At 42.7% G+C, this 26948-nt stretch overlaps 1 protein-coding gene across 1 annotated transcript in view; it reads right to left on the reverse strand.

The window, feature by feature from the left end:
• Window positions 1-1641: 1641 nt before the first annotated feature.
• Window positions 1642-26948, reverse strand: part of mturn (maturin, neural progenitor differentiation regulator homolog (Xenopus)) — a 32990-nt gene continuing 7683 nt past the window's right edge. The window contains exons 2-3 of the mRNA XM_070880543.1: window positions 14027-14149; window positions 1642-3876 (exon numbers count right to left, since the gene is read on the reverse strand). Coding sequence (XP_070736644.1) covers window positions 3766-3876; window positions 14027-14149 — 234 coding nt within the window. The 3' untranslated portion in view covers window positions 1642-3765. The remainder of the gene's footprint in view (window positions 3877-14026; window positions 14150-26948) is intronic.

Below are 26948 nucleotides of genomic sequence, written 5' to 3' on the forward strand. Positions count from 1 at the left end.
ATTGTTGTAAAACAAAAACCCAAGTGGTTCACTGATGTCCCTTAGGGAGTGAAACCTGGCGTCCTTACCTGATCTGGCCTATTTGTGACTCCAGATCCACACTAAGGTGTTTGACTCTTTAACTGCCCCCTAAAGTGACCGAGCAAGCTGCTCAGTTGAATCAAAAAGCAGGCCCACCATTACCTTCTCAGGGGTGACTAGGGATGAGCAATAAATGCTGGCCTTGCCACTGACACCCACATTCTGAGTGAATTAAATAAAAAAATTCACACTTACCTGCATGAGATACTTTTTAACTTTCTAAGTTCTCAATTTTTGGTATTTCAGTTGTGACCATTTAGCTACTTTGTTGGTGTCTAGCTTCCTTATCAAAACTGTCCCCTGGGAGCACTCACCCTCATTTTCTGTGACTTCTTGGAGACTCACTACTTGGATGAACAAGTCAAAATGATCAAGAAGCTTGGATATCACATCACCAACCTGAAGCAGCTGGGAGCCCCTCCAAGAATGGCATGAGAGAGTGTCCCTTTGACAAACACACCCTGAATTGACTGGGATTCTAGAACCATTAACTCATAAGTGAAGTGTGATCATATTCTGATGATGAATCCTTATTCATTATCTTGGTACCATCTGGTACTTTCCTAATTTTTGTCAACCATTCTTGTTTGGTACCGACAGGTATTCTCTACTCATCGTTACATAAAGATTTGACTATTAGTGCCAACTAGTCCTTCACATAACTCTCGTCTGCTCATACACTTTTCTGGTAGCAACAGATCCAAATTGGCTTCTTAGTTGGTCCACAATCTGGACTCCCATTAAAATAAGATTACTCTGTGATGCAAGTGAGCCCTTCGTTAGCTATGTCACCAAGGCAGTTCAGCGGGAAGACAACGACAGATGCCAAGTCTCCATTTGGGGCAAGAAGTTTGACTTTTACATCCATATTTTCCCAATAACTACTTAGAAGGAAAAGACAGCATGGAGGGAAGTATTTGAACAATGCGCTGAAGGGCAGCAGTCAACCCTGGACCCAATCAAATGCTAGTGGCTTCAGGGCACGGAAAACTTGGGGGTGGGGTAGAAGTCATTTATTTTTGTATTTGAAGTAAAATCAACAAAATTAAAAATTAGATGGAAATTGTCCAGCCTTCACAGCCATATATAAAAATATATAGATGTATATAAAGTGATTATCTGACTAGGAATGGAATAGGGTGACAGATAGATATAGACAGAATACACCATGGAACATGATGGTTACCGAGATTCTAGAACCTCTGAAAGGTCAAGCAACGATGGGTGAATAAGGTTAAGCTGCAAGGTTTTGCTCGATGTACCTGGAGGGAAAGGAGGTACTGTGCAAGACACCCCGTCGGATGGGCTGGGCAAAGTCCTTGACTTTAATGCACATGCACTCAATTAAATTGTTTCTAGATCAGTTTCCTTTCGCTGCCAGTTTATTATGGCAGACAATAGATTTCTTCAGGTCACACAAAATTAAAATAGATGTCCTGAAAGTAAATCCCTCATTAAGTTTTGTTACTGTTTTACAGCTGTTTACTGAATAGTAACGAGGAATTTTAAAAACCATTTCAGATGACTCATTTGAATTAAAACTTTACATATTAAGGGTACTGAGATAGCAATGTTTGAATAATTTATTTTCAGCATGTTTAGTGTTGAGCATGTTAAAGTACAGTATCCTTTTGTTCACCTATCCAAGTTACCTTTCATAACTATTAAAAACAAATAAACACATTTGCTTTACAAATTCAGTCTAAATGCACAAACATACTGCTTTAAATCAATCCAAAAGGAGAGAGAACCAATTTCATTAATACTATTATCTTTTATTAAATCTAATATAATTTCAAACAGTACTATGAGGCTAATTTATAATAGAGAAATCTGTCCAATTTGTTTTTAAACCATTTTTAAATCCAGTCTGCTAGGTCAACAAAAGCATTGAGGTATCTATAAATGAAATATTGCAGGTTGTAACAGACTATGACACATCAACTATAAAGTAATTTTTATAAACTACCAAGATTAAAATAATACCTCCTGTATCAACCAGTCATGCATTTAAAAGAGAGAGGCAATTCAACAGCTGTTAACAATAGGCTTCCTCCCTCCTTCGGGATGAACAAAATCAGATGCGCAACTGTCACGTAACATATTAAAACATTGGGTACCGTTCACACAAAGTACAGACCAAGCTTTTACTTTCTTTATCTGTACAGTACATATACTGTAGAACAGAATATTTACATTAAACGGCACTCTTGTCCATGGCCTTACTTACCCAAGTCAAAGGAACAGACTCTCCGACTGCAAGCAAAGGAATGCTCCAGCCTGCTTCAATTCAACAGCTCATTAGAAGTGCATTTTAAAACATTAAGATTCTCTGCTATCTCAAATGCTCTAGGATTACACAAGGCATTCTGTTTTACAGTATACACACATATATAGTACAAGAGGTCCACAGGCCAGGTACAGTACAATTTACCACTTACAACATACTGAATAACCCACCCATTATTCAATGAGCATTAATTTTTTTTTTAATTCTTTCATAAACACGTTACTAATTTCCCCCCCACCCACCCCACACTAAAGGCAAGTTTACAGCTCCTTCTATTAACACACATTAACGAAGAGCTAAAGTCTGTGCTATTTTTGATCTACAACTGGGAATGTTACAGCTGTAAATGTTTTATCTAAGATGCATAGGAAGTAATCAGTAAAGTACCCAACAGACTGCAGTGCATTAAAAGCCAAGCAATAATTAATGCAGCACAGTATACAGTATCCGCAGTACATACAGCAGTAGCAGAAAACAGTATTTAATGCCCTCAAGCTTCTACACAACAGCACATTCTTTTGCTTTTACAATGTAACAAGTTGATGCAAGCAGATATCAGTTCTCAGGTCAGTGTTGCATTTTAATTAAAGTGTCTTCAAGGATATTTTAAGTGAAGTAATCACTGTAAAATTACCTGATAGAACTTAAAAAGTGAAACTTGTACTAAACAGTTACTCTACAGACTTCGCCACAACTGGTTGCTTAGGAACAATTTCATTATTGCGCGACTTCAGTTAAATACCCACAATCAATATATTTAAAAAAATATGTAATCAAGATGGGTGTTTGAAATTCAGATTATGCCAAAATAAATGGAAGGATATACTGACAAGCTTATATGAAGTAGGGTGGGAGGAGGCTTGTGTGGAGCATAAACTCTGGCACAGACCAGTTGGCTGAATGGCCTATTTCTGAGATGTAAAATCTATGTAATTCTATGTACCAATCTATTAATAAAGGTTTTCCAGTGAACAATCCTTACGGCAATGTGAGAGTATTTTAGAAGGACAATGACTGGGTATTGCTTGAAAGCCATATTAATTGAAAAGTGGATTACATCAATCCATTAAATAAAAGCCCAACTAAAATACCTAACCTGAAATTAAAGCAGCTTTATATACCCAATACAGATCTATCCAAACAGCAGATTTTTTCCTCAAAAACCAGTTTAGTACATTCACCTCAATGCCAAAAATTTCACATCTCCTTACAGTTTGCAGTGACAAAATGATGAACAGTTTAGAGACATATAGAATAAACTAGATAAGGTTTAGGAATGCTGTTTCAACTTGATGCAAATAAAGGCTATTCAGGTATTGGGGAGGGAAGGGTGAATGTGAATCATCCATCAATAAAAGTGAACTTCACACAAGCTGACTTTTCTCTTCGCACGTTTACTGTTGACTGACGCTCATATGCTGGCTGTCCGCTTCAGGCTCCTCTTCTTCCACGTCGGCATTGTAATCTTCAAATGCATCATCATCTACGTCGGGAAGACCCAGCAACTGAGTGAACAAAATGCTGAGTTAGTCAACCCAACCACAAAAAGGGAATCCAACAAAGTAGAAACAAGCAAAAGTTGATCCCCCACCCACTTCAAAACATATGCAATATAAAACACAGCAGGAAGGAGTCATTGAGCCTTATAATACATAGGAGCAGAGTTAACAAAAAAGGCACTTAATAAAAGTGCGCTACATACACCTAACACATACAGGCAATAACACATGGTCTCACGTATGTATGTGGGACGTGCTTTATTCAGTGAGAACCTACATGAATGTTATGTGGAACATGAAATTTATTCCATGTGCTCAAGATAGCCTACCGAGCAAGAAAGATTTTCCCTGCAAGCCAGTGCTCACTGGTGGGAGGGAAAAGCTGCAGCTAGGCACCTGCTCTCAGCGGCAAGAATCAGCTGTAACTGTAGCAACTCACACCATAATTGCTGAGTTTTCTGCAGTGTCAGCACCGCAAACAAAAGCACACTCACACTAAACAGCTGAAACCAAATAAAAGGCAAACCTCACCCTGGCGCTCAGAGGCCTACACATCACTATGGCAAACATCTATCTGTGCTCGTACAACCTTTCCTCAGCACTACTGCTCATTTAATACGAAGTGACCATTAAAATTATATTGCCGTTATACAACAACTTTGAATCACAGCATTTAACCCGTTAGGCCAGAACTCTTCTAAACCAGCCGGTAAGCCGACAAATAATTAAAATTACGCAGACTTCCCCACTACATTAATACACTATGCACAAATCCTTCACTGTATCCCTTTTCCAGGATTTCCCCCATCAGATTCCCAGGATGCAATGACACATTACAAAACCGCATCACAACAGATCAAATACCAATTCTTTTAAAAAAAAGTTTCATAATATTGTTAAAATTATGTACAAAGTGGGTGAGAGAGAGAGAGAGAGAGAGAGAGAGATGGAGAAAATTAACCAGGGTTCCTGCTCCTAATCCAGTCATGCTGGGTTCAGCTTGCTCAGCACAGAACAAGGAGTGAAACTGGGGCTTCCCTGGGCTCACTGCACTGAGCCAGCATGGGAGCTGTAATTTTTCTTTTGATCAAATTTCATGACTGAGCTAGAAACACATGTACTTTAAGATAAAAACAAGATTTCAATCAGTAATTGAAAAGTCACAAACAAAAGGAAATTAAGAAAGCAATGAGAGCATGAAAAAATGTTGGCAAGTAAAATCAAAGAACAATATTTTTTTATAAATACATTAAGAGCAAGAGGGTAACTAAAGAAAGAATAGGGACTAATAGAAACCATAAAGATAATCTGTGTGTGGATGCAATCTTTGTGGGTATGGTTCTTAATGAATACTTTGCATCTGTTTTCACAAGAGTGTGAAATATTAGATGAAATAAACATAATCAAAGAGGAAGTATTAAGGAGTTCAGCAGCCTTGAAAGTGGATAAATCTCCAGGCCCAGATGAAATGTATCCCAGGCTGATAAGAAAAGCAAAAGAGGAAATAGCAGAGGCTCTGACATTCATTTTCCAATCCTCTTTGGCTACAGGTGTGGTGTCAGAGGATTGGAGGGCTGCTATCGTAGTACAGTTGTTTAAAAAGGGAGAAAGTGATAACTGAGTAATTACTGGCCAGTGAGTCTAACCTCTGTGGTGGGAAAATTACTGGAAAAAATTCAGAGGGATAGGATAAATCTTCGTTTAGAAAGACATGGATTAATCAAAGACAGTCACATGGACTTGTTAAAGGAAGGTCATGTCTGACTAACCTGATTGAATTTTTTGAGGTGGTTAACAAGGAGGGTCGATGAGGGTAGTGCATTTGAAGAAGTGTATATGAATTTTAGCAAGACTTTTGATAAGGTCCCACATGACAGACTGGGCATGAAAGTAAAAGCCCATGGGAATGGTTGATGGGTGTTTTTGTAAGCGGAAGGCTGTTTCCAGTGGGGTTCCACAAGGCTCAGTACTAGATCCCTTGCTTTTTGTAGTATACATCAATAATTTAGACTTGAATGTCGAGGATATGATTAAGAAGTTTGCAGATGATACAAAAATTGGCTGTGTGGTTGATAATGAAGAAGAAACTGTAGACTGCAGGAGGATGTCAATCAACTGGTCAGGTGGGCAGAACAGTGGTAAATGGAATTTAATCCGGAGAAGTGTGAGGTAATGCATTTGGGGAGGGCTAACAAGGCAACGGAATACACATTAAATGGTAGGACATAGAGAAGTGTAGAGGAACAAAGGGATCTTGGAGTGCAGATCCACAGATCTCTGAAGGAAGCTGGCCAGGTAGATAAGGTGGTTAAGAAGGTATACGGAATACTTGCCTTTATTAGCCGAGGCCTATAATACAAGAGCAGGGAGGTTAAGCTTGAACTGTATAAAACACTGGTTAGGCCACAGCTCGAGTACTGCGTGCAGTTCTGGTCACCTCATTACAGGAAAGATATGATTGCACTAGAGAAGGTACAGAGGAGATTTACGAGAATGTTACCTGGACTGGAGAATTTTAGCTACGAGGATAGAGTGGGTTTGTTTTCTTTGGAACAGAGGAGGTTGAGGGGAGACCTTATTGAGGTATATAAAATTATGAGGGACCTAGATAGAATGGATAGGAAGGACCCATTTCTATTAGCAAAGGGATCAACAACCAGGGGCATAGATTTAAAGTAATTGGTAGGAGGTTTAGAGAGGATTTGAGGGGAAATTACTTCACCCAGAGGGTGGTGGGGGTCTGGAACTCACTGCCTGAAAGGGTGGTAGAGGCAGAAACCCTCATCACATTTAAAAAGTATTTGGATGTGCATTTGAAGTGCTGTAACCTACAAGGTTTCAGACTAAGAGCTGGAAAGTGGGATTAAGCTGAATAGCTCTTTGTTGGCCGGCGCAGACTGATGGCCCAAAATGGCCTGCTTCTGTGCTGTAAATTTCTATGATTCGATGATCAAGACAAATACATTTTTTATTAAATTTTAGCCTGGCATTTATTCAGCACTTATTTTTTAGGCTTTATTGACGTAGGTTGTCCAAATAAGAGAGTGTTTTGTTTTAAAAAGACTTTGAACATCTGTTCCACATATAGTTCTCGGATGGGGGTGGCGAGGATATAATCAAGCATACCTTTTGCACAATGCAACTGAATCAGTAATGATTTGCTTTAACCTCACGTCTTTACTTTAATTATTTGGCTATCTCACAGGCATAGTCCAGTTACAATTTGTGCCTCAGTTGCACACTCTAAATATTCTGTACCGTATCAGATTTTAACTCTGGTTCTCTATTGTGGCATGCAGTCATGTTCCTTTCCTCTAATTCCAAAGCACATTATGTTCTTTAGACACGACAAATCGAACTGGATTAAACTGTCACTTGGATTTATACAGCCACTGCTTTGCTTTTTTTCCTCCCCATCTTACCTCATTTGTTCTGGTTTTGTTTGCAGAATTTCTGGGAAACTGTACAGCAGTTACTAAAAATACTTTGTGTGGGTTTTCTTGTACGCCTCGAAATATTGACTTTTTCGACTCATGCAAAAGAAGTCAACAGTTAATGCTGCTGCACATGCAGGATTTAAAAAAATGTTCATGTTTGATCGTTTCTCATTCAATTCTTTCTTTGGAGCTTGACAGCCGTGTTAGAATTTCCTGAAGCAAGTTCGTAGTATTAGAGAACACTTGTTTTACAGGACAGCTGCAGCTACCACTAACCTGTTCACAACTGGCTCCAAACACAATCCATTTCAGATTCATTCCGCATGAGGAATAATGCAACACAACAAAAAGTTATTTAAAAACGAAACTGAATTGCGATTTGAAGAAGTTAGGTCTGTGAAATACAAGATATTTTGCAAGAAAGCGGTATGCCTAGTACTATAACGGTCAACATCTTGGGCGTTTCACAGTAATTGTGCCAAGTCAGCTCTCCTCCCTACTCTTCCCTTGCTCTCTCAAAAATAATTAGGACTCATCATTTAAAACATGAACCAGATGGAGATTCCCAAGTTTGTTTAGAATTGCTATAAGCGTAATATTATATTGGTTGTAAAAAGTACAATAAAAAGCATGTGACACGCACTATTCCCTCCACGTTGCACAGCCACGCAGCAATGGGAAAGGTCCCATGCAGGCCACTCACTGTAAATACCATGCACGCGCAGAAATTTAAAAGGATTGCCCAAGCGCAGAAATTTAAAGGGACCGCGCACAAGCAGAACAAAACGCAGCTTACAGAGGAACATCTTCAGATAGAGTTTGGGAGTGGCAGAGTCCGGCAGAGCCCGAGTGCGCGGGAGAGCCCGAGCGCGGCCCTGACCTCGGTGAGTTCGGGAGGCCAGGAGTCCGAGGAGCAGGAGGGCCGGAAATAGGCGAGGAGTTCACAGCCCTCATCAGAGTAGGCAAGTGGTTGGCTGTTTGATTGGTATCTCTCTTTTTCTCTTTAATTAGATAAGTTTAATTAGAAGGATGGCAGAGAAGCTCAGTCCCTTGGAGTGCACATCCTGCGGCATGCAGGAAGTCCTGGATGCTTTGCATGGCCTAGACAACCATGTGTGCAGGAGATGTTTCCAGTTTCAACCTCCCCCCAGCCAGCGAGTCCATCTCGTTTTCAAACTGATATTCTCTTTTGAGCACCAGTGAGGGCAATGGTGCCTCTGGGGAGTGCAGCCAGAGCAAAGTCCAAGGCACCATGGGTGGCTCAGCTGCACAGGGGGGAGGGACAAGGAATAAGAGAGCTGTAGTGATAGGGGATTCAATAGTTAGGGGAACAGAGAGGCGTTTCTGCGGCCATAGACATGACTCCAGTATGGTATGGTGACTCACTGGTGCTAGGATCAAGGATGTCACAGAGCGGATGCAGGGCATTCTGGGGGGAGAGGGTAAACAGCTAGAGGTCGTGGTCCATAAAGGGACCAACGACATAGGTAGAAAGAGGGATGAGGTCCTGCAGGTGGAATTTAGTGAGCTCGGAAGAAAATTAAACGGGTAGGACTTCAAAAGGTAGTAATCTCCGGGTTACTACCGGTGCCATGTGCTAATGAGTACAATAATAGGAGAGAGAGGATGAACATGTGGCTGGAGAGTTGGTGTAGGAGGGAGGGCTTTAAATTCCTGAGGCATTGGGACCACTTCTGGGGGAGAAGAGACCTGTACAAATTGGACAAATTGGGTTACATCTAAACAGCGTCGGGACCAATATCCTCGCGGGGAGTTTTGCTAGTGCTGTGGGGAGAGTTTAAACTAGCTTGGCAGGGGGATGGGAACCAGAGAACAAATTCAACAGGGAAGGAAGTAAGGCTGAAATTGGATAGCAAGAATTTAGAAAGCAAATCTATAAGACAGAGGAAACGAGGGTTAGTAAGTAGTAATCAAGGAGGTCTTCCTGTGCTGAATGGTATATACTTTAATGCAAGGAGCATAGCGAACAAGGCGGATGAGCTAAGAGCACAGGTAGACACTTGGGAGTATGACATTACAGCCATTACAGAGACATGGCTGAAAGAGGGGCAGGTTTTGCAGCTCAATAAAAAAGGGGGGGGGTTGCAGTATTGATTAAAGAAACTATTACAGGGATGATATGTTAGAGGAATCATCAAATGAGGCCATATGGATTGAGTTGAAAAATAAAAAAGGGGCGATCACACTGCTGGGCGTGCATTATAGACCTCCAAACAGTGGGAGGAAGATAGAGGAGCAAATATGTAGGCAAATTGCTGTGAAGTCCAAAATTGATTGGGACAAATATAGTGTGAAGGGTATAGAGGGTGTGGAATTCTTAAAATGCATTCAAGAGAACTTTGTTGTCAGTATGTAACAAGCCCAACACGAGAGGGGGTGGTTTTGGATTTAGTTTTGGGGAATGAAGCTGGGCAGGTGGAAGGGGTATTAGTGGGAGAGCACTTGGGTGCCAGTGACCATAATTCAAGTTAGTTATGGATAAGGACAAGGATGGACCAGGAATAAAAGTCCCAAATTGGGGAAAAGCGAACTTTGCTAAGTTAAAGAGTGATTTGGCCACAGAGGACTAGAAACAGCTACTTGTGGGTAATTGAGTGTCAGAACAGTGGGAGGCATTCAAGGAGGAGATCCAGAAGGCTCAGGCCAAACATGTTCACTTAAAGACAAACATAGAAACATAGAAATTTACAATGCAGAAGGTGGCCATTTTGGCCCATCGTTTCTATGCCAGCTGACAAAGAGCCACACGGGTGGGAATAACAACTCTAGAGCCTGGATGTCGAGGGACTTACAGGGGAGGATAAAGAAAGAAAGGGATGCTTATGTCATATAATGTAGATTCTTTGGAGGAATATAGAAAGTTTAGAGGTAAAATTAAAAAGGATATTTGGAATGCTAAGAGAGCATGAAAAATTCTTGGCTAGTAAAATTAAGGTAAACCCAAAGATGTCCTTTAAATATATTAACAGCAAGAGGATAACTAAAGAAAGGGTAGGGCCTATTAGAGGCCATGAGGGTAATCTTTGTGTGGAGGTGGAAGACATTGTTATGGTTCTTAATGAATACTTTGCATCTATTTTCACAAAGGAAAGGGGCATTGCAGATACTGCTTCGAGGAGGAGTGTGAAATTCTGGATGAAATAAACAGTGAGAGAAGGTATTAAGGAGTTTAGCAGCTTTGAAAATAGATAAGTCCCCAGGCCCAGATGAAATGCATCCCAGGCTGGCGAGCGAAGTGAGAGAGGAAATAGCAGAGACCTTGACCATCATTTTCCAGTCTTCTTTGGATTTGGGCATGGTGCCAAGGACTGCTAATGTGGTACCCTTGTTTAAGAAGGGAGAAAGGGATATGCCAGGTAATTACAGGCCTGATGGCTTAACCTGTGGTGGGAAAATTATTGGAAAAAATCCTGAAAGACAAGATAAATCTACATCTGGAAAGACAAGAATTAATTAGGGGCAGTCAGCACGGATTTGTTATGGGAAGATCGTGTTTGACTAACCCGCCTGAATTTTTTGAGGAGGTGACCAGGAGGGTCGATGAGGGTAGTGCATACGATGTAATGTATATGGACTTTAGCAAAGCTTTTGGCAAGGTCCCACATGGTAGATTGGTCACGAAGGTTAAAGCCCATGGGATCTAGGGCAGAGTGGAAAGATCTAACATTGGCTTAGAGGTAGGAAGCAAAGAGTAATGGTTGATGGATGTTTTTGTGACTGGAAGAATGTTTTCAGTGGGGTTCCGCAGGACTCAGTACTGGGTCCCTTGCTTTTTGTGGTATACATCAATGATTTAGATTTGAATATAGGGAGTATGATTGAGAAGTTTGCAGATGACACTAAAATTGGCTGTGTGGTTGATAATGAAGAGGAAAGTCATGGACTGCAGGAGGATATCAATTTACTGGTCAGGTGGGCAGAGCAGTGGCAAATGGAATTTAATTCAGAGAAGTGTGAGGTAATGGACTTTGGGAGGACTAATAAGGAAAGGGTATATACATTAAGCCGTAGGCCACTTAAAAGTGTAGATGAACAAAGGGACCTTGGAGTGCTTGTCCACAGATCCCTGAAAGTAGCAGGCTAGGTGGATAAGATGTTTAAGGCAGCATACGGAATGCTTGCCTTTATTGGCCAGGCATAGAATACAAGAGCAGAGAGGTTATGCTTAAATTGTATAATACTCTGGTTAGGCCACAGCTGTTCTGGTTGCCGTATTATAGGAAGGACATGATTGCACAACAAAGGCTGCAGAGGAGATTTACTAGGATGCTGCCTGGGATGGAGAACCTTAGCTATGAGGAAAAATTGGATAGGCTGGGTTTGTTCTCATTGGAACAGAGGAGGCCGAGAGGAGACCTCATTAAGGTATACAAAATTTTGAGGGGCCTGGATGTAGTGCATAGCAGGGGCCTATGTCCCTTGGTGGAGGGGGTCAATTACGAGGGGGCATAGTTTAAGGTGGTTGGAATGTTGAGGATATTTGAGGGGAGGATTCTTCACGCTGAGGGTTGTGGGGTCTGGAACTCACTAATACTGCCTGGAAGGGTGGTAGATACAGAAACCTTCACCACATTTAAAAGGTGCTTGGATGGGCACTTGAAGTGCCGTAACCTGCAGGGTTACGGACCTAGAGCTGGTAAGTGGGATTAGACTGGATAACCTCTTAGCTGGCGCAGATACGATGGCAAGTACTGCAGGAAAGCTAATATGGCCAGGGTAATCTTCTGGACTAGTTTCGATCACCTGGATGGGTCGGAGAGGAATTTTCCCAGATTTCTGCCCCCCCCAATGGGCCCGGGTTTTTTAATCTGGTTTTTGCCTCTCCCAGGAGATCACATGGCTCCAGTTGGGGTGGAGTGTAGAATGTTTCGGTGCAAGGGGTATCACGGCTGTGTGGGACGGACTGGTTTATATGTAACCTTCAGGGCCGAGGGGCTCTTTGTCGACTGGCGCGGACACGATGGGCCAAAATGGCCTCCTTCTGTGCTGTAGATTTCTATATTTCTATTGGCTATAAGTGCATTTCAGCAACAGTGGTATTGAACACTATCCACAAAGGCTCATTGTTCAATCTTAACCACCTAGTTCAAGGACACCAAATATAAATACATGGGGAGGGGAGGAATGCGGGAATGCGGGACTGGACAGGTTAGATGCAGGAAGAACATTCCCGATGTTGGGGAAGTCCAGAACCAGGGGTCACAGTCTAAGGATAAGGGGTAAGCCATTTAGGACCAAGATGAGGAGAAACTTTTTCACTCAGAGAATTGTGAACCTGTGGAATTCTCTACCACAGAGAGTTGTTGATGCCAGTTCGTTAGATATTTTCAAGAGGGAGTTAGATATGGCTCTTACAGCTAAAGGGATCAAGGGGTATGGAGAGAAAGCAGGAAAAGGGTACTGAGGTGAATGATCAGCCATGATCTTATTGAATGGTGGTGCAGGCTCGAAGGGCCGAATGGCCTACTCCTGCACCTATTTTCAATGTTTCTATCTTCCACCACTTTATTTGTAGTAAAATCATAAACATCTTTGCGATACAGCAAAGGATATCTCTCACGTCCCCTCCTCCCCGAAATCTACTGACAGCTCCCCCCATCATTCCACCAAATAATTTTAAGTTAGCACCCACTACATCCATGACAACAAATATCAACACACTCAGACCAAAGCCTCCACCTTCCCTTTGCAACTGCTGTGCAGGAATAGGGATAGGGATATCCTGATTTTGTTGATAAATTTCAATCCTATTTGATTTATGTGACAGACAGCATTCCTAAATTTTAAAATCTATGCAACGAAGGAAGAGATCATAGAAGCGGTGAGAGTGGAAAGACAAGTACATCTGGGAGGGATCCATGCACATATTAACATAATTTATCAGGAGAAAGTCAGTGGAATTAAAGGGAGAAATTGTTGAGGGCACAAACACATTTAGCCAAGCAGAACAGGGACTGGTAGGAGTAGGACTGGATATCCCTGGTTAAGGGAAGATTGGATCCAGAGAAACAGTCAAAAGAATCGAAGACGACAAGAAGCCAGTAGACAAGAAAAGGAGTTGGGAATCATGGCTGAGGATGAGGAATATTAGTGCTGGGAAATGGTACAATGTCCATTTCAGACACCCACGTTATTGTTAAGCACTACCGTGTCAGGTTTAGTGCAGGACAAGTTCATTCTCATCTGCCAAACAACATGCCACAGGGCCTCTAACTGAACCACTGATATTTTTTCCATTTCCCATCCAACCATTCTGTGATCGGAGTGAGATTAGTAATTCAGTGCCAAATAAATGTCAAATTACAGACAGCTGTGTATGGGCCCCATATCCATTAGGAACTAAGTTGAATATGCTCAAATGAATTTCAAGTGACCCTGAACAGGGCGCACACTATCTAGATTGGATTAGAACCAAAGTACTACAGCCATTGCAGCATCTAGGTTCCCCCTCCAAACATTAACAGCTCATCAACTAGAGTTATAAGAACTGTTTCGGTTCTGATAAACAATGGATGGTAACTGCAAGGAAGGGGATGGAAGAGATATTTGGCCTGAATACAATCAGATTTCTTTTAAGCAACCCTAAATATATTTCAGTCTGTACACATCATGTTTAAAAGATGGACAATAAAATGCAGGGTTTGGTTGAATAGTTAATTTTATAGTTTTTTTTAAAAATATCAACATTTGGCACTTACAGGTTTGAATGACTTGAAGACTTTTTCCAGTACTTCAGAGAGGGTCTTCTTCCCACAGGATAAGATATATTCTTGTACCAATTGCAGGAATGGTAGACAATCTTCACTTTCACTCCACACGTGCTGAAGAAATAGAGATAAGAGGAAAAAGCATGTATGATTTAAATGAACAATGCAATTATTTAATAATTTCAATGCTATGCACTTCACTGCTGTTTTTCATATAACCATTTGTTTGTGTTTCATTTCTAGTTACCCTGTCTGCACAATCTTTTAAATAACTAGTGGATTGCCCCATGACGTGGCTCATGTGTAGTCTGGAGCGCAAGTAATGTTTAGCTGCTAACCTGGCCCGTTCTGTTAATGCCACTATTCAAGTGCTCAATGTATGAATTCAGGTAATTGTAGTTGCTTGTACATTTCTATAGCGCATTAGAGGTAAATACATTGCTTGTAAGTTTTGGGCTCCAGGTCAGTGCTCTTTTTAAAAAATGTTTTTCTATTTGCAACAAACTGTGATTGAGTGCGACAGATGCAAGATTCTTTGAAACAAATATTGCTGCAGATCTCCTGTAGCATCACTCACAATAATCAGAGAATGCACTATTTTATAAGGGCAGGAGCTTTTAAACTATGGAATGCATAATGCATAAAATTGCTCTGCATTCTTGAAGTCAATTGATCTTGGTAGATGATCAGGCTAACTAGATGCAAGACTTTTAAAGAGTGATTACTATCAATTAGAGGCACAGCAATCTGGAATCCTGTCCCAATAAGGCACCTTGTACTTCTCTAGGAGGTTTTTTCTCTCTCTCTTTCTCCTCCCCTCTTTCACAAGTAATGGTAGAGGTTGAAGACCTATTTCCTTACCCTAGTCTTTCAGCTGTTGAAGACCCATTACTAGAGAAGGCCTGTAGGGAAGATAAAAACACTCAAGTCTTTCAAACAGCGGAGGTCTGGGGGGGTGGGGCAAAGTGTGTTGGAGGGGCGGACCTGGGGGCTTTGTGTCTCGGTGCGGGGAATGTTCAGAGTGGGGTGGATGGGTTGACTGCGCAGATGGCGGTTGGTGGATGTGGGGTGGTTGGCGTCGCGCGGGCGTGGCCCTGGGGTGGCCGGGGCTGGGGGCTCGACATCCGGGGGTGTTCGGCATTTGGGAAGGATTCTGACGGGATAGGGCGGGTTGGATGCGGGGTGGGGGGAAAGTGTTCTTGGTGGGTCCGCAGCCGGGGGGCGGGCTGTTTGGGGCTGGGATTGGGAGAGACTTCTTCTCTCTGGGAGTTGTTGGCCTGTGGGGTTCCCTGCCGCGGAGAGTTGTTGATGCCAGTTCTTGCGGCTGGGGGGATCGGGGGTGTGTGTGGGGGGTGGGAGGTGCTGGGGTGGGTGATCAGCCATGATCTTGTTGAATAACGATGCAGGCTCGAAGGGCCGAATGGCCTACTCCTGCACCTATTTTCTATGTTTCTAAACCATGATTCAGTGGGTAAATGTACTTCAAAGTGGAGTAGTATTGACCTAGAAGGTCTCATGATCTGCGTTATTATACAATCGCAACATCTACGGGTTAGGGAGAAGGGGGAACAAGAGAAACAAAAGATATAGGTGCCCAATCTTACTTGGTCCAGTGACTGGAGCTGCTCAGTGAATGGCATTGAGGGCCTGCCAGGTGACAGAATAAGAACAAAGCACATCCTGTTTTGACAGGAGTCATTTTCAAGAGTTTGGAAAGTAAGCATAATATGAAGTTTTTTATTTGGGGGGTGGGGGGTTAGAAGACTAAGTATAAAGAAGTATTGTACACAATTTACTGCATTACATGGAAATTGGTAAATTCTATGGAATTTTCTGACAATCCAGAGATAGCTTCTTAGGAACTGCTTTTAAAGTTACCCACTATATCTGTAGATACTGGCACTTCAGATGAACAAAACCCCTGAAATGACCACACATTTCTTCCTTTCTCCGACCCATCACCAACTTCAGAAACAATGCCTCATGCTCTTGTAGAGTTCAAAGGGTGCTTGCAGCCATTGAGCAACTCCTATAAGTAGGCATTCTTCAGGAGTTGAGAAAGTAAGTCAGCGAGCTATTCAACTGCAGAAGGGTCATTATAGAGCCTGTTCTTATCCTCATCCAACATACATATTTCCAGCAAGTATCACTAGATTGTAATCATGAACATGGCATTTTCTATTCCTTAGTCCAAGGCCAACTGTAGCCCCCTGATCACTGTCCCAGCCAACATCTCACCTGGGACCTACCTAGTGGTTAGTATAGTGCTTTTACCCAAATGAACCACCAGGAGATTATTTGCAGCTTCAGCAAGAACCTTGGCTACCTGTTTTAAAAGAAATCCATAATCTTTCAGATTGCATTACTATCTGAATATAGAGTAATTGAGAGTAAAATTCAACTTTGACAGGGGTGAAAAGCAGGCAGTAGTGAATTGGCCACCCGTGATGCACTCTGCCCAATTTTCCTTTTCATTGACTTCCCCGATCTTTCCAACAACCCCACACAAGTTTTTTTATAAAGTTACTTTTTGTCAGAGAAAGGGAATGATCTTAATGCTGCTGGAGACCAAGATATCAATGAGAGCTCTGTGTTTTCTTACAAAAAGCAATACAAATGTTCTAGTGTGGCCCCTTGTAGGATTACATCAATCAATAAAGAAAAATTGGGCTGCCGAAAACATGGTACAAATGTGAAGTTTTACAAAATTGAGACAGATCCACTCAACCCAGAGGCCGGTTACACAGTGAAATTACATTATACAAGGAAATAAATGAACTTCAACAACAACTTGCATTTCTATAGCGCTCATTGTGCACTTTTGCAGGTTGGTGGATAGTGAATGGACACTTCGAGGATCTAGGATTTTGCAAAACATTAACAAGTCCTTAGAACAGTCTTAACTCAATCCCTACTCCCATCACCATTCTCTCCTACATTGGCAGCTTAGTGCAGTCATGGCCCATTCCTCTTCATCTACACGCTATCCTTTGGTATCATCCACAGAAATGAAGTCAACTCCACATGTACGATAAGATGCAGATTTACATTTTAAGAATATAAGAAATAGGAGCAGGAGTAGGCCATTTGGCCCCTCGAGCCTGCTTCGCTATTCAATAAGATCATGGCTGATCTGATCATGGACTCAGCTCCAGTTCCCTGCCCGCTCCCCATAACCCTTTATTCCATTAAATCGCTCAAAAATCTGTCTTCCATAGATTTACAACCCTCAGAAGAAATTCCTCCTCATCTCAGTTTTAAATGGGCGGCCCCTAATTCTGAGACTATGGCCCCAAGTTTCCACATGATTTGCTCCTGGTGTAGAACGGAGTATCTTAGAAATCGGAATTCTCGTCATTTAGTTTGCTCCAGTTCTAGTCAGTTAGAACAGTTTCACTTTGGAACAGAATTTTTTTTTCCAAAAGAAGGCGTGTCCAGCTACTTACGCCTGATTTCAAAGTTTCGTGAGTGAAAACTTACTCCAAACTAACTTAGAATGGAGTAAGTGAAGATTTTTATACGCTCGAAAAAACCTCGTCTTTAGAAAATCAGGCGTAGGTTACAAATCAGGCGTAGGGAATGGTGGGGGTGGGGGTGGGTTTAAAGGGAAGTTTACAAACATTAAACACCAGTTTTACAAATAAAGAGCCATCATCAATAATAAATGAAAAATACATCAATAAATCAAACAAAAAAATCAACCCAAAAAAATTAATAAGAAATAATCTTTTTTTAAATCAATGAATAAAACATTTTCTACCTACCGACTGCAGCACCGGGAGCCCTCCAACAGCATGCTGGGATGCCCCCCCCACCCCCCACCCCCCAAGTGTGTCTCTGTGTTTCTGACAGCGAGGGGAGGGGGGGGGGGGAGGGAGGGAGAGAGAGAGCGGGGGGGGAGGGAGGGAGAGAGAGAGCGGGGGGGAGGGAGGGAGAGAGCGAGCCGGGGGGAGGGAGGGAGAGAGCGAGCGGGGGGGAGGGAGGGAGAGAGCGAGCGGGGGGGAGGGAGGGAGAGAGCGAGCGGGGGGGAGGGAGGGAGAGCGAGAGCGGGGGGGAGGGAGGGAGGGAGCGAGCGGGGGGGAGGGAGGGAGGGAGCGAGCGGGGGGGAGGGAGGGAGGGAGGGAGCGAGCGGGGGGAAAGGAGGGAGCGAGCGAGCGGGGGGGGAGGGAGGGAGAGAGCGAGGGGGGGGGAGGGAGAGCGGGGGGGGAGAGAGCGGGGGGGAGGGGGGGGAGAGAAGCGGGGGGAGAGGAGGGAGAGAAGCGGGGGGAGAGGAGGGAGAGAAGCGGGGGGAGAGAGAGAGAGGAGAGAGGGTGGGGGTGGGGGAAGAGGAGAGGGAGGCTGAATAGGCCGGGCTAAGACTTCGGGCCCAGCAGCGGATTTACAGGTAGGTGGCCGGGGGTCGGGTCGGGTTGGGTCTGGGAGGGGGGCGGGGGGTAAACGAGAAGCGGGGTCCGGGGGTCAGGAGGAAGCAGGAGCTGGGCGTGGGAGGTAAGCCTTATCACTGCAGCCCCAGTGAGGCCATTCGGCCAGGGCTAGGGGCTGCGTGCTTCGGGCCCCTCCCACACAGTTTCGGGCGCCTGGAGCTACTGCACATGCGCGCCCACTGTAGCGCATGTGCAGAGGTCCCGGCTCTATTTTCAGCGCAGTGACCTGGCTCTGCCCCCAGCTCCAGAGGACCTGCAGGGAGCCGGAGAATAGGTAAGTATTTTTTAAGCGCACGTTGTGGCGCGAAAAACGGGCGTCCAGGTCGGGGCTGTGCCGTTCTAGGCGTGGCCCGAAACTTGGGCCCTATATTCTTCCTTAAATACGGAGACCAAAACTGTACGCAGTACTCTCGGTGTGGTCTTACCAATACCCTGTAGAGTTGTAACAGGAATTCCCTGCTTTTAATACTCTAACCCCCTTGCAATAAAGGCCAACATTCCATTTGCCTTCCTGATTACTTGCTGTGCCTGCATACTAACTTTATGTTTCATGCACAAGGACCCCCAGGTCCCTCTGTACTGCAGCACTTTGTAATTTTTCTTCATTTAAATTATAATTTGCTTTTCTATTTTTTCTGCCAAGTGGACAGCCTCACATATTATACTCCATCTGCCAAATTTTTCCCTACTCACTCACTAAGCCTGTCTATATCCCTTTGCAGATATTTTGTGTCCCCCTCATAATTTGCTTTCCCACCCATCTTTGTATCATCAGCAAATTTGGCTACATTACAGTCAGTCCCTTCATCCAAGTCATTAATATAGATTGTAAATAGTTGAGGGCCCAGCACCGATCCCTGCAGCACCCCACTAGTCACGGTTTGCCAACCAGAAAATGACCCATTTATCCCGACTTTGTTTTGTTAGTCAATCCTCTATCCATGCTAATAGATTACCCCCAACCCCGTAAACTTTTAACTTGTGCAGTAACCTTGTGGCACCTTATCGAATGCCTTCTGCAAATCCAAATACACCACATCCACTGGTTCCCCCTTATCCATCCTGCTTGTTACATCCTCAAAGAACTTCAGCAAATTTGTCAACATGATTTCCCTTTCATAAAACCACACTGACTGTTTGATTCAATTATGCTTATCCAAATGTCTCGCTACGGCTTCCTTAATAATGGACTCCAGCATTTTCCCAACGACAGATGTTAGGCTAACTGGTCTATAGTTTCTTGTTTTTTGTCTGCCTCCTTTTTAAATAGGGGCGTTACATTTGCGGTTTTCCAATCCACTTGGACTGCCCCAGAATCCAGGAAATTTTGGTAGATTACAACCAATGCATCCACTATCTCTGCAGCCACTTCTTTTAAGAACCTAGGATGCAAGCCATCAGGTCCAGGAAACTTGTCTGCCTTCAGTCCCATTATTTTACCGAGTATTATTTCATTAGTGATGGTGATTGTATTAAGTTCCTTCCTCCCTATAGCCCCTTGATTGTCTATTATTGGTATATTTTTTACTGTCTTCTACCGTGAAGACTGATACAAAATATTTGTTCAACGTCTCTGCCATTTCCCTGTTCTCCATTATTAAATCCCCCAGTCTCATCTTCCAGGGGACCAACATTTACTTTAGCCACTCTTTTCCTTTTTATGTACCTGTAGAAACTCTTACTATCTGTTGTTATATTTTCACAGCCTCTGTGCTGTCAGACTGCTTGCCCAATAATCAGTTGTCAATGAGCTGTAATTTCTTTCAGTTAATCATTGGAAAAGCTGAAGCCACAAATTCTGTACCCTTGCTACAATTCCATCTACCTCTCAGCCACTGGCTCAGGTTGAACCAGACTGTTGAATTTCTATGGACAATTGCTGAGTGAAGACCATACTCAGGCCAGGTAATCCAACATCCTTCCCTCACATACTAATAGGACTATAACAAAGCAGTGCTGAATCTGGAAATGGGAATTTGTGAACTCAAGTGAACAGGCCAGGTTGAAACACAAACATTTAATTGTGATCCGTTCAGGACAGCAGAGCTCTGTGAAAGCACGCAAAGTTACTCCAAACAGCTTCACTAGACAGTCTTGAATAAAACCCTCTGCTTACTGGCCCATGAGATTTCCATATCACAAATAGAATAGACTCTTCATTTTCCCTGGCCAGCAAAGGCGCAACATAATGAGAAATGTTCAACCATCCAGTTTGCTAACTGCTGCCGACTAATAGTTTCAGCGAGCGATTTATTCTCAAAGCAAAACAATCAACTGCCTGAATTGGCAAATACTCTTAATTCTATCAACCAGAGACCCATGTAAATCAACAAGATGATAAAACAGGTATTTTGCAGAGAGCCGGCATGGGCTCGACATGCCTAATGGCCTCCTTCTGTGCTGTAACCATTCTATAATTCTAGGTATAGCTAACTTTTCAAAGTTCTGATCCAGGAAGAAAGGTCATCAACTGCCAGCTGAATATTTTAAATGTAATGGTAAGTGTACTAGTGCTCTCACTGCAGAGAAAATGGCATTTTAATTCCCAGTGTTATTGAAAGTATTAAAATAGTGGTAACATTTTCAATAAGTATACTTTTGCAGTCACTGTTTACAAAGTCAATGGATAGGGATTTTGTAAGGAAGTGGGGATATCTGTCCCATGGGATTGTTTACAGCAAACTGGAAAAGACAGCATCATGCTCTGGGAAGGAATTAGAATATCCAAGAGGCGTGCACAGGTCTGAAAGCAGTGGGGAATGAAAATCGTGAGTCCTAGGGTCTGTGACTGATTGTGGTGGTGGAGGGGTCATGAGATATTAAGTGGGAGCACTGCAATGGTGTTCTGGGGGGTCTAACAGTAGTGGGAGGATGGTCCTGGTGTCGGAATACCGGGAAGGAGGGAGGTGCCAATGTGTGGGAATAAAAGATTAGATGCTGGGGCTTGGAAGCACCAAGGAGGAAGCCACGAGAGCAGCGGAGGGTGGTCCAGGGTCTGGAAAGATTGGGGATCGGGGTCCATGATCTGGAATTACCCCCTCAATACCCTTCTTTCTAGGGTATCGATCTTCAGCTTCTGTAATCTCTCTCAGATTACACCCTCTTTGCAGCCTCCTCAATGCTTACATTTTTTTGTGATATATGGTGACCAGAATTGAACATGGTACCACAAGTGGGGCCTAATCAGTGTATTGCGGAGCCCAGCCATAACCTCCGAAGACTTGTATCCTCCTGTTCTGGCTATATGCCCTTGGCACTTTAAAAAGACCCGACAGATTTATCACTTACAATGCTTCCCTCTACAGAATCCCATTTATTACACATGATGTTTGTATTTGTTCAGATCTCCCATGGCATTGCTCATGCCAAGCTGGAGGATATGGTATTTTATAATAGGCGCCAGCCTTGGCTCAGTGGTAGCACTCTCACCTCAAACTGAAGGTCGTCGACTCAAATCCCACTCCAGAAATAAAGAGCATATAATGAAGGCTGGCACTTCAGTGTAGTACTGAGCAATGTTCCCTCTAATTTTTTTTTGTGCGCGGTCCCTTTAAATTTGCTGTGCCGCCGCCCATTTGCGGTATATTTTCCAGCAGCAACAGTTGGTAAGCGGCCTGCGCGTAACCTCCCAATTGATTGATATGCAGCCGCACCTTAGAGGGAACATTGGTACTGAGGTAATGTTACACTGTCAGGGGTGCCATCTTTTGGAGGAGACTTTAACCCCAGGCACTCTCTGCCGTCTCAGGTGGATTTAAAAGATCTCGTAACACTATTCAAAGAGGAGCAGGGGGTTGTCTTGGCCAACATTTTTCCTTCAATACCACCAAAATAGATTATGTGGTCACTTAGAATCATAGAATGATACAGCACAGAAGGAGGTCATCATGCCTGTGCCAGCTCTTTTGTGGAGCTATCCAATTAATCCCACTCCCCTGCAATGTTTTTAACATCATGTATTTATCCAATTATCTTTTGAATGTTACTACTGAATCTGCTTCCTCCACCCGTTCAGTCAGTGCATTCCAGATCACAACAGCTCCCTGTGTAAAAAAAAATTCCTCGCATCTCTTCTGGTTCTTTTGCCAATCACCTTAAATCTGTGTCCTCTGGAAACTGGAAAGTTTCTCCTTACTCGATCATGATTTTGAACACCTCTAACCCTCCCTGCTCCAAGGAGAACAACCACATAACTGAAGTCCCTCATCCTTGGTACCATCCTTGTAAATCTCTTCTGCACCCTCTCCAAGGTCTTGGCATGCTTCGCAAAGTGTGGTTCCCAGAATTGAACACACTATTCCAGGTGAGGCCTAACCAATGCTTAATGAAGGTTTTGCTTTTGTATTCTCTACTAATAAAGCCAAGGATCCCATTTGCTTTTAACAAAAAAATAGCCTTCTCAACTTGTCCTGGCACCTTCATAGATTTGTGTACACACATCCCCAAGTCTCTGTTCCTGGACCCATTTTAAAATTGTACTATTTAGTTCATATTGTCGCTCATTCTTCTTACCAAAATGCATCATTTCACCTGCCACGTGTCTGGCCATTTCACCACTATTGTTCTCACCAATCCTCTACCCATGCTTATATATTACCCCCAACACTACAAGCTCTTATCTTGTGTAGTAACCTTTTATGTGTCATCTTATCGAATGCCTTTTCGAAATCCAAGTACACATCTACTGGTTCCCTTTTATCCACCCTGCTTGTTACATCCTCAAAGAACTCGAATAAATTTGTCAAAAATGATTTCCCTTTCATAAAACCATGTTGACTCTGCTTGATTGTATTATGATTTTCTAAATATCCTGCTACTGCTTCCTTAATAATGGATTCCAGCATTTTCCGAATGACAGATGTTAAGCTTACTGATCTATAATTTCCTGCTTTCTGTCTCCCTCCTTTCTTAAATAGGGGCGTTACATTTGCTGTTTTCCAATCGCTGGTACCTTTCCAGAATCTAGGGAATTTTGGTAGATTGCAACCAATACATCCATTATCTCTGCAGCCACTTCTTTGAAGACCCAAGGATGCAGACCATCAGGTCCAGGGACTTGTCAGTCTTTAGTCCCATTAGTTTGCTTAGTACTTTTTCTGTAGTGATAATGATTGTTTTAATTTCCTTCCTACCCTTTGCCCTCTGATTTTCTATTATAAGTGGGATGCTTTTAGTGTCTTCTAGTGTGAAGACAGATACAAATATTTGTTCAAAGTCTCTGCCATTTCCTTATTTCCCCATTATTAATTCCCCAGTTTCATCCTCTAAGGGACCAACATTTACTTTAGCCGCTCACTTCCTTTTTATATTCTTGTGGCACGGCCACAACCTGCGAGGAAATACCAGCAGTAGGTTGGGGTCATAAAATGCAAGCAGCCCTGGGAGCAGCGAGGTGGCATGCCACTTCAGGGAGCAGCACAAGCTGGTGCAAGAGGGCGACTGAATTGGAAGTCACCAAGGTCCAGTTCAGTGATTGGTGCGTGGGCAGATACAGCAGAAGCGGTGAGTGATTGTGGAGTGATGTGATCGGGGCCCAGGAGAGGCGAGGGCCCTGGGGCAGCACCGGCCAGCGCACTAGGTCCATACAGCAGAGCTGGTCTCTAGTCGTCTTGGTTAATCCTTGCCATTGGACCAAGACCTAGCTCGGTCAAGCCCATGTGATGGCTGGTGTGCAATGACCACCATACATTAAAAAAATGCACGCATAGGCATCTTCCATCCTTTAACATGTAGTTCGTGACCGGGAATATCAGGTCCTTCATTGAAACACCCATGAACTCATCCCTTTTTGGTGTGGAAACAAGTCATCCTCAATATGAGGGACCAGCTGAGACAGATATACTATGTTCTCCTGAAGTCTGTTACTATCCACCTCATTGTTTACTACATTTGAATTTCCTATCATCTGAAAACTTTGAAATGATGCCCTGTTTACCAAAGTCTAGGTCATTAAAACGTATCAAAAAGAGCAGTAGTCTTAATACCAACCCCTGGGGAATATTATCTCATTGCAGTTTGTGGGAATTTGCTCTGTGCAAATTGGCTGCCATCTTTTTCTGCATTACATCATTGATTTTTTTTTATGCCATGCAATGCACAATGCATTATTCAGGCAACTTATTTATGGTGACTGACAAAGTCAAATTCCAGTTTTATTACATGCCACAGTTAATGTCCTGTTTACACAGCAAGATACACAGGCAGGAGATTGGCACAGTGTTTAGCAGCACTGGAGTCTGCATGTTTTCAGATTCAGCAATACTAGAGTTTGGTAACACTGTGGCGGGGGAATGTGCGTCTAGCTCATTGGTAGATTCCCGGATTTGGCAGCTTTGGGGTTCCCAGGTTTTATGTTTTCTTTAAGTTTGAATTATGTTTTGTGAATGGTTCCTAGCAAATACTGATTTCCTCAAGATAAATAAATACCACAGCTGAGTAGATATAAAATTAACAAATCCCCCATAGTATAGCACGCAGAGTTTCAAGTTTGATATAAATTTGGGTTTTGTGCCAAGTAGTATTTGCTGGGAGACTGAATTACCAACATAGTGCTTTCAAATATCAGGGTTACCCTGGGAAAGGGGCCCAGCATTAGCAGTACTGAACTGGGGTTTAGGAGGGGGTCCTAGGGTGAACTGGGAATATGGTCTCTCGGTTTAATAGAACTGAGAGGTGTTCCCAGGAAGGGAAAAGATTCTAGGATCAAGCACAACTAGAGAGAGAGTGAGGCAGGAGTGATAGAGTCTGGCACTGTTGGGATCTAGCTATGGGGGTGGGGAAAAAGGCCCAAAGGAAAATGGAGAGAAAGTATGCATACACACGATTTTTAATGATATATATGTAAAGCATTGCATAGCCAAGTGTTGTTAAATTTAATTTGCCACTTCTGTGCCCAACTGCATAACTATATCATGCGAGTCTTTTGCTGCTTTCCTTATTTTTGTGACATTGGCAAGTTTGCCAAGGTTACAATATCTAGATCATTAATGCAGATTAGAAACATGAGTGGGAGGATGATTACAATTCTCAAGTGCTATTTATTTTAAAGTCAACTTTTACCTAGGCTGTGTGCTACACCCGATTCCTGCGGCTTTTAATTTTATTAGATGTTCATGTGGGATCTTGCCAAAAGCTTTCGAGAAGCCCAAATGAACCATATCATAATCTATTTTACATGTAACGGTCTTGAAGTCAGAGGACATTTGTTGGGCACAACTTCTCTCTCAAAATCCATGCTGTCTATTTCTCATCAAATTACTACTGCACAAGTACTCTATCCAGCCTGCTCCTTGGAACTGTTGGGCATAGGGAACACAATCTTAAAATTTGCTGATAACACAAAAGAGGATTGTAAAATATGAAAGTATTTATAATCAAAATGTCAACTATTTTCCTGAAGGATGCTTCCTGACCCGCTGAGTCCAGCATTTTCCGTTTTTGTTTCAGATTTCCGGCACGATTTTGTTCGGATGGCAGACAGGTGGCAGGTGCAACTTAATATGGATAATTGTATGACAATACATTCTGGGAGTGAAAATAAGGAACAAGATATTCACACAATAGAAGGATATTGAAGGGTGACAAAGACCTACATAATTCCATGAAAGTGCAGGTAGATAAAAAGGCAACAGAATTTTGAGTTTTATAAATAGCAGCATGAAGTTTTGATGCATTTATTCAAAAAACAGTTATCCACAGCTGCAATAGTGTATGGAGTTTAGGCCCATGTCATCAAAGAAAGGGCATTCTCATGGAGTTGGTTGAAGCAGTTGCAGTTTGTGGGATTTTGCTGTGCTCAAATTAGCTACCACATTTGCCTACAAAAAGTGACTACACCTCAATAGTAATTAAACTGGCTGCGAAGTGTTTTAGGACTTTCCAAGAGCACAAAAGGCAGTATATAAACGCAAGTTCTTTCTTTTAATATGCATGTATAAACTGTTCATTCAGGATGTCTTCAGAACATCTGTACAAACAGATGCAAGTATTTCACAGTAACATCTGCACTTGATTATCAGCGGCCGCTGGATATTTTCAATGCGATGTGATCAAGCTGCGAAATATCCCCAACAGATTTATGTAAAAGAACACACATTTCCTGACTATACATGCCAATACACAGGGTGGACACAATACAAAAAACAAACCAGACCAATCCTGAAGTCATACCAAAGTGTTCCTTACTGATACAACACAATTAAGTGCTAAATCTCTCACCCAAGTCTCCATTGTACGAATATCAGTATTTTTTTTTTTTTTTATAAAGTCTTGCATCTAGCAAACATTTGTCGCATCACAACCTGTAGGACAAAAATTTGTGGCTGGCTAAAATGAGGACATATTTATTAAGTAACCAAATATTCAGCTGACTAAACGTGAACTAATAACACAGTGCAATTCAGCTGGCAGGTATCAAATGAAGAGAAACAAACAAATTGCTCATTTTTGTTTTGGAAGCCACCAATCCCAATTGGCAAATAGCAAGAAGT

This window comes from Pristiophorus japonicus, chromosome 5 (assembly GCF_044704955.1).
Source record: "Pristiophorus japonicus isolate sPriJap1 chromosome 5, sPriJap1.hap1, whole genome shotgun sequence".
In the NCBI taxonomy this organism is placed as follows: Eukaryota; Metazoa; Chordata; class Chondrichthyes; family Pristiophoridae; genus Pristiophorus; species Pristiophorus japonicus.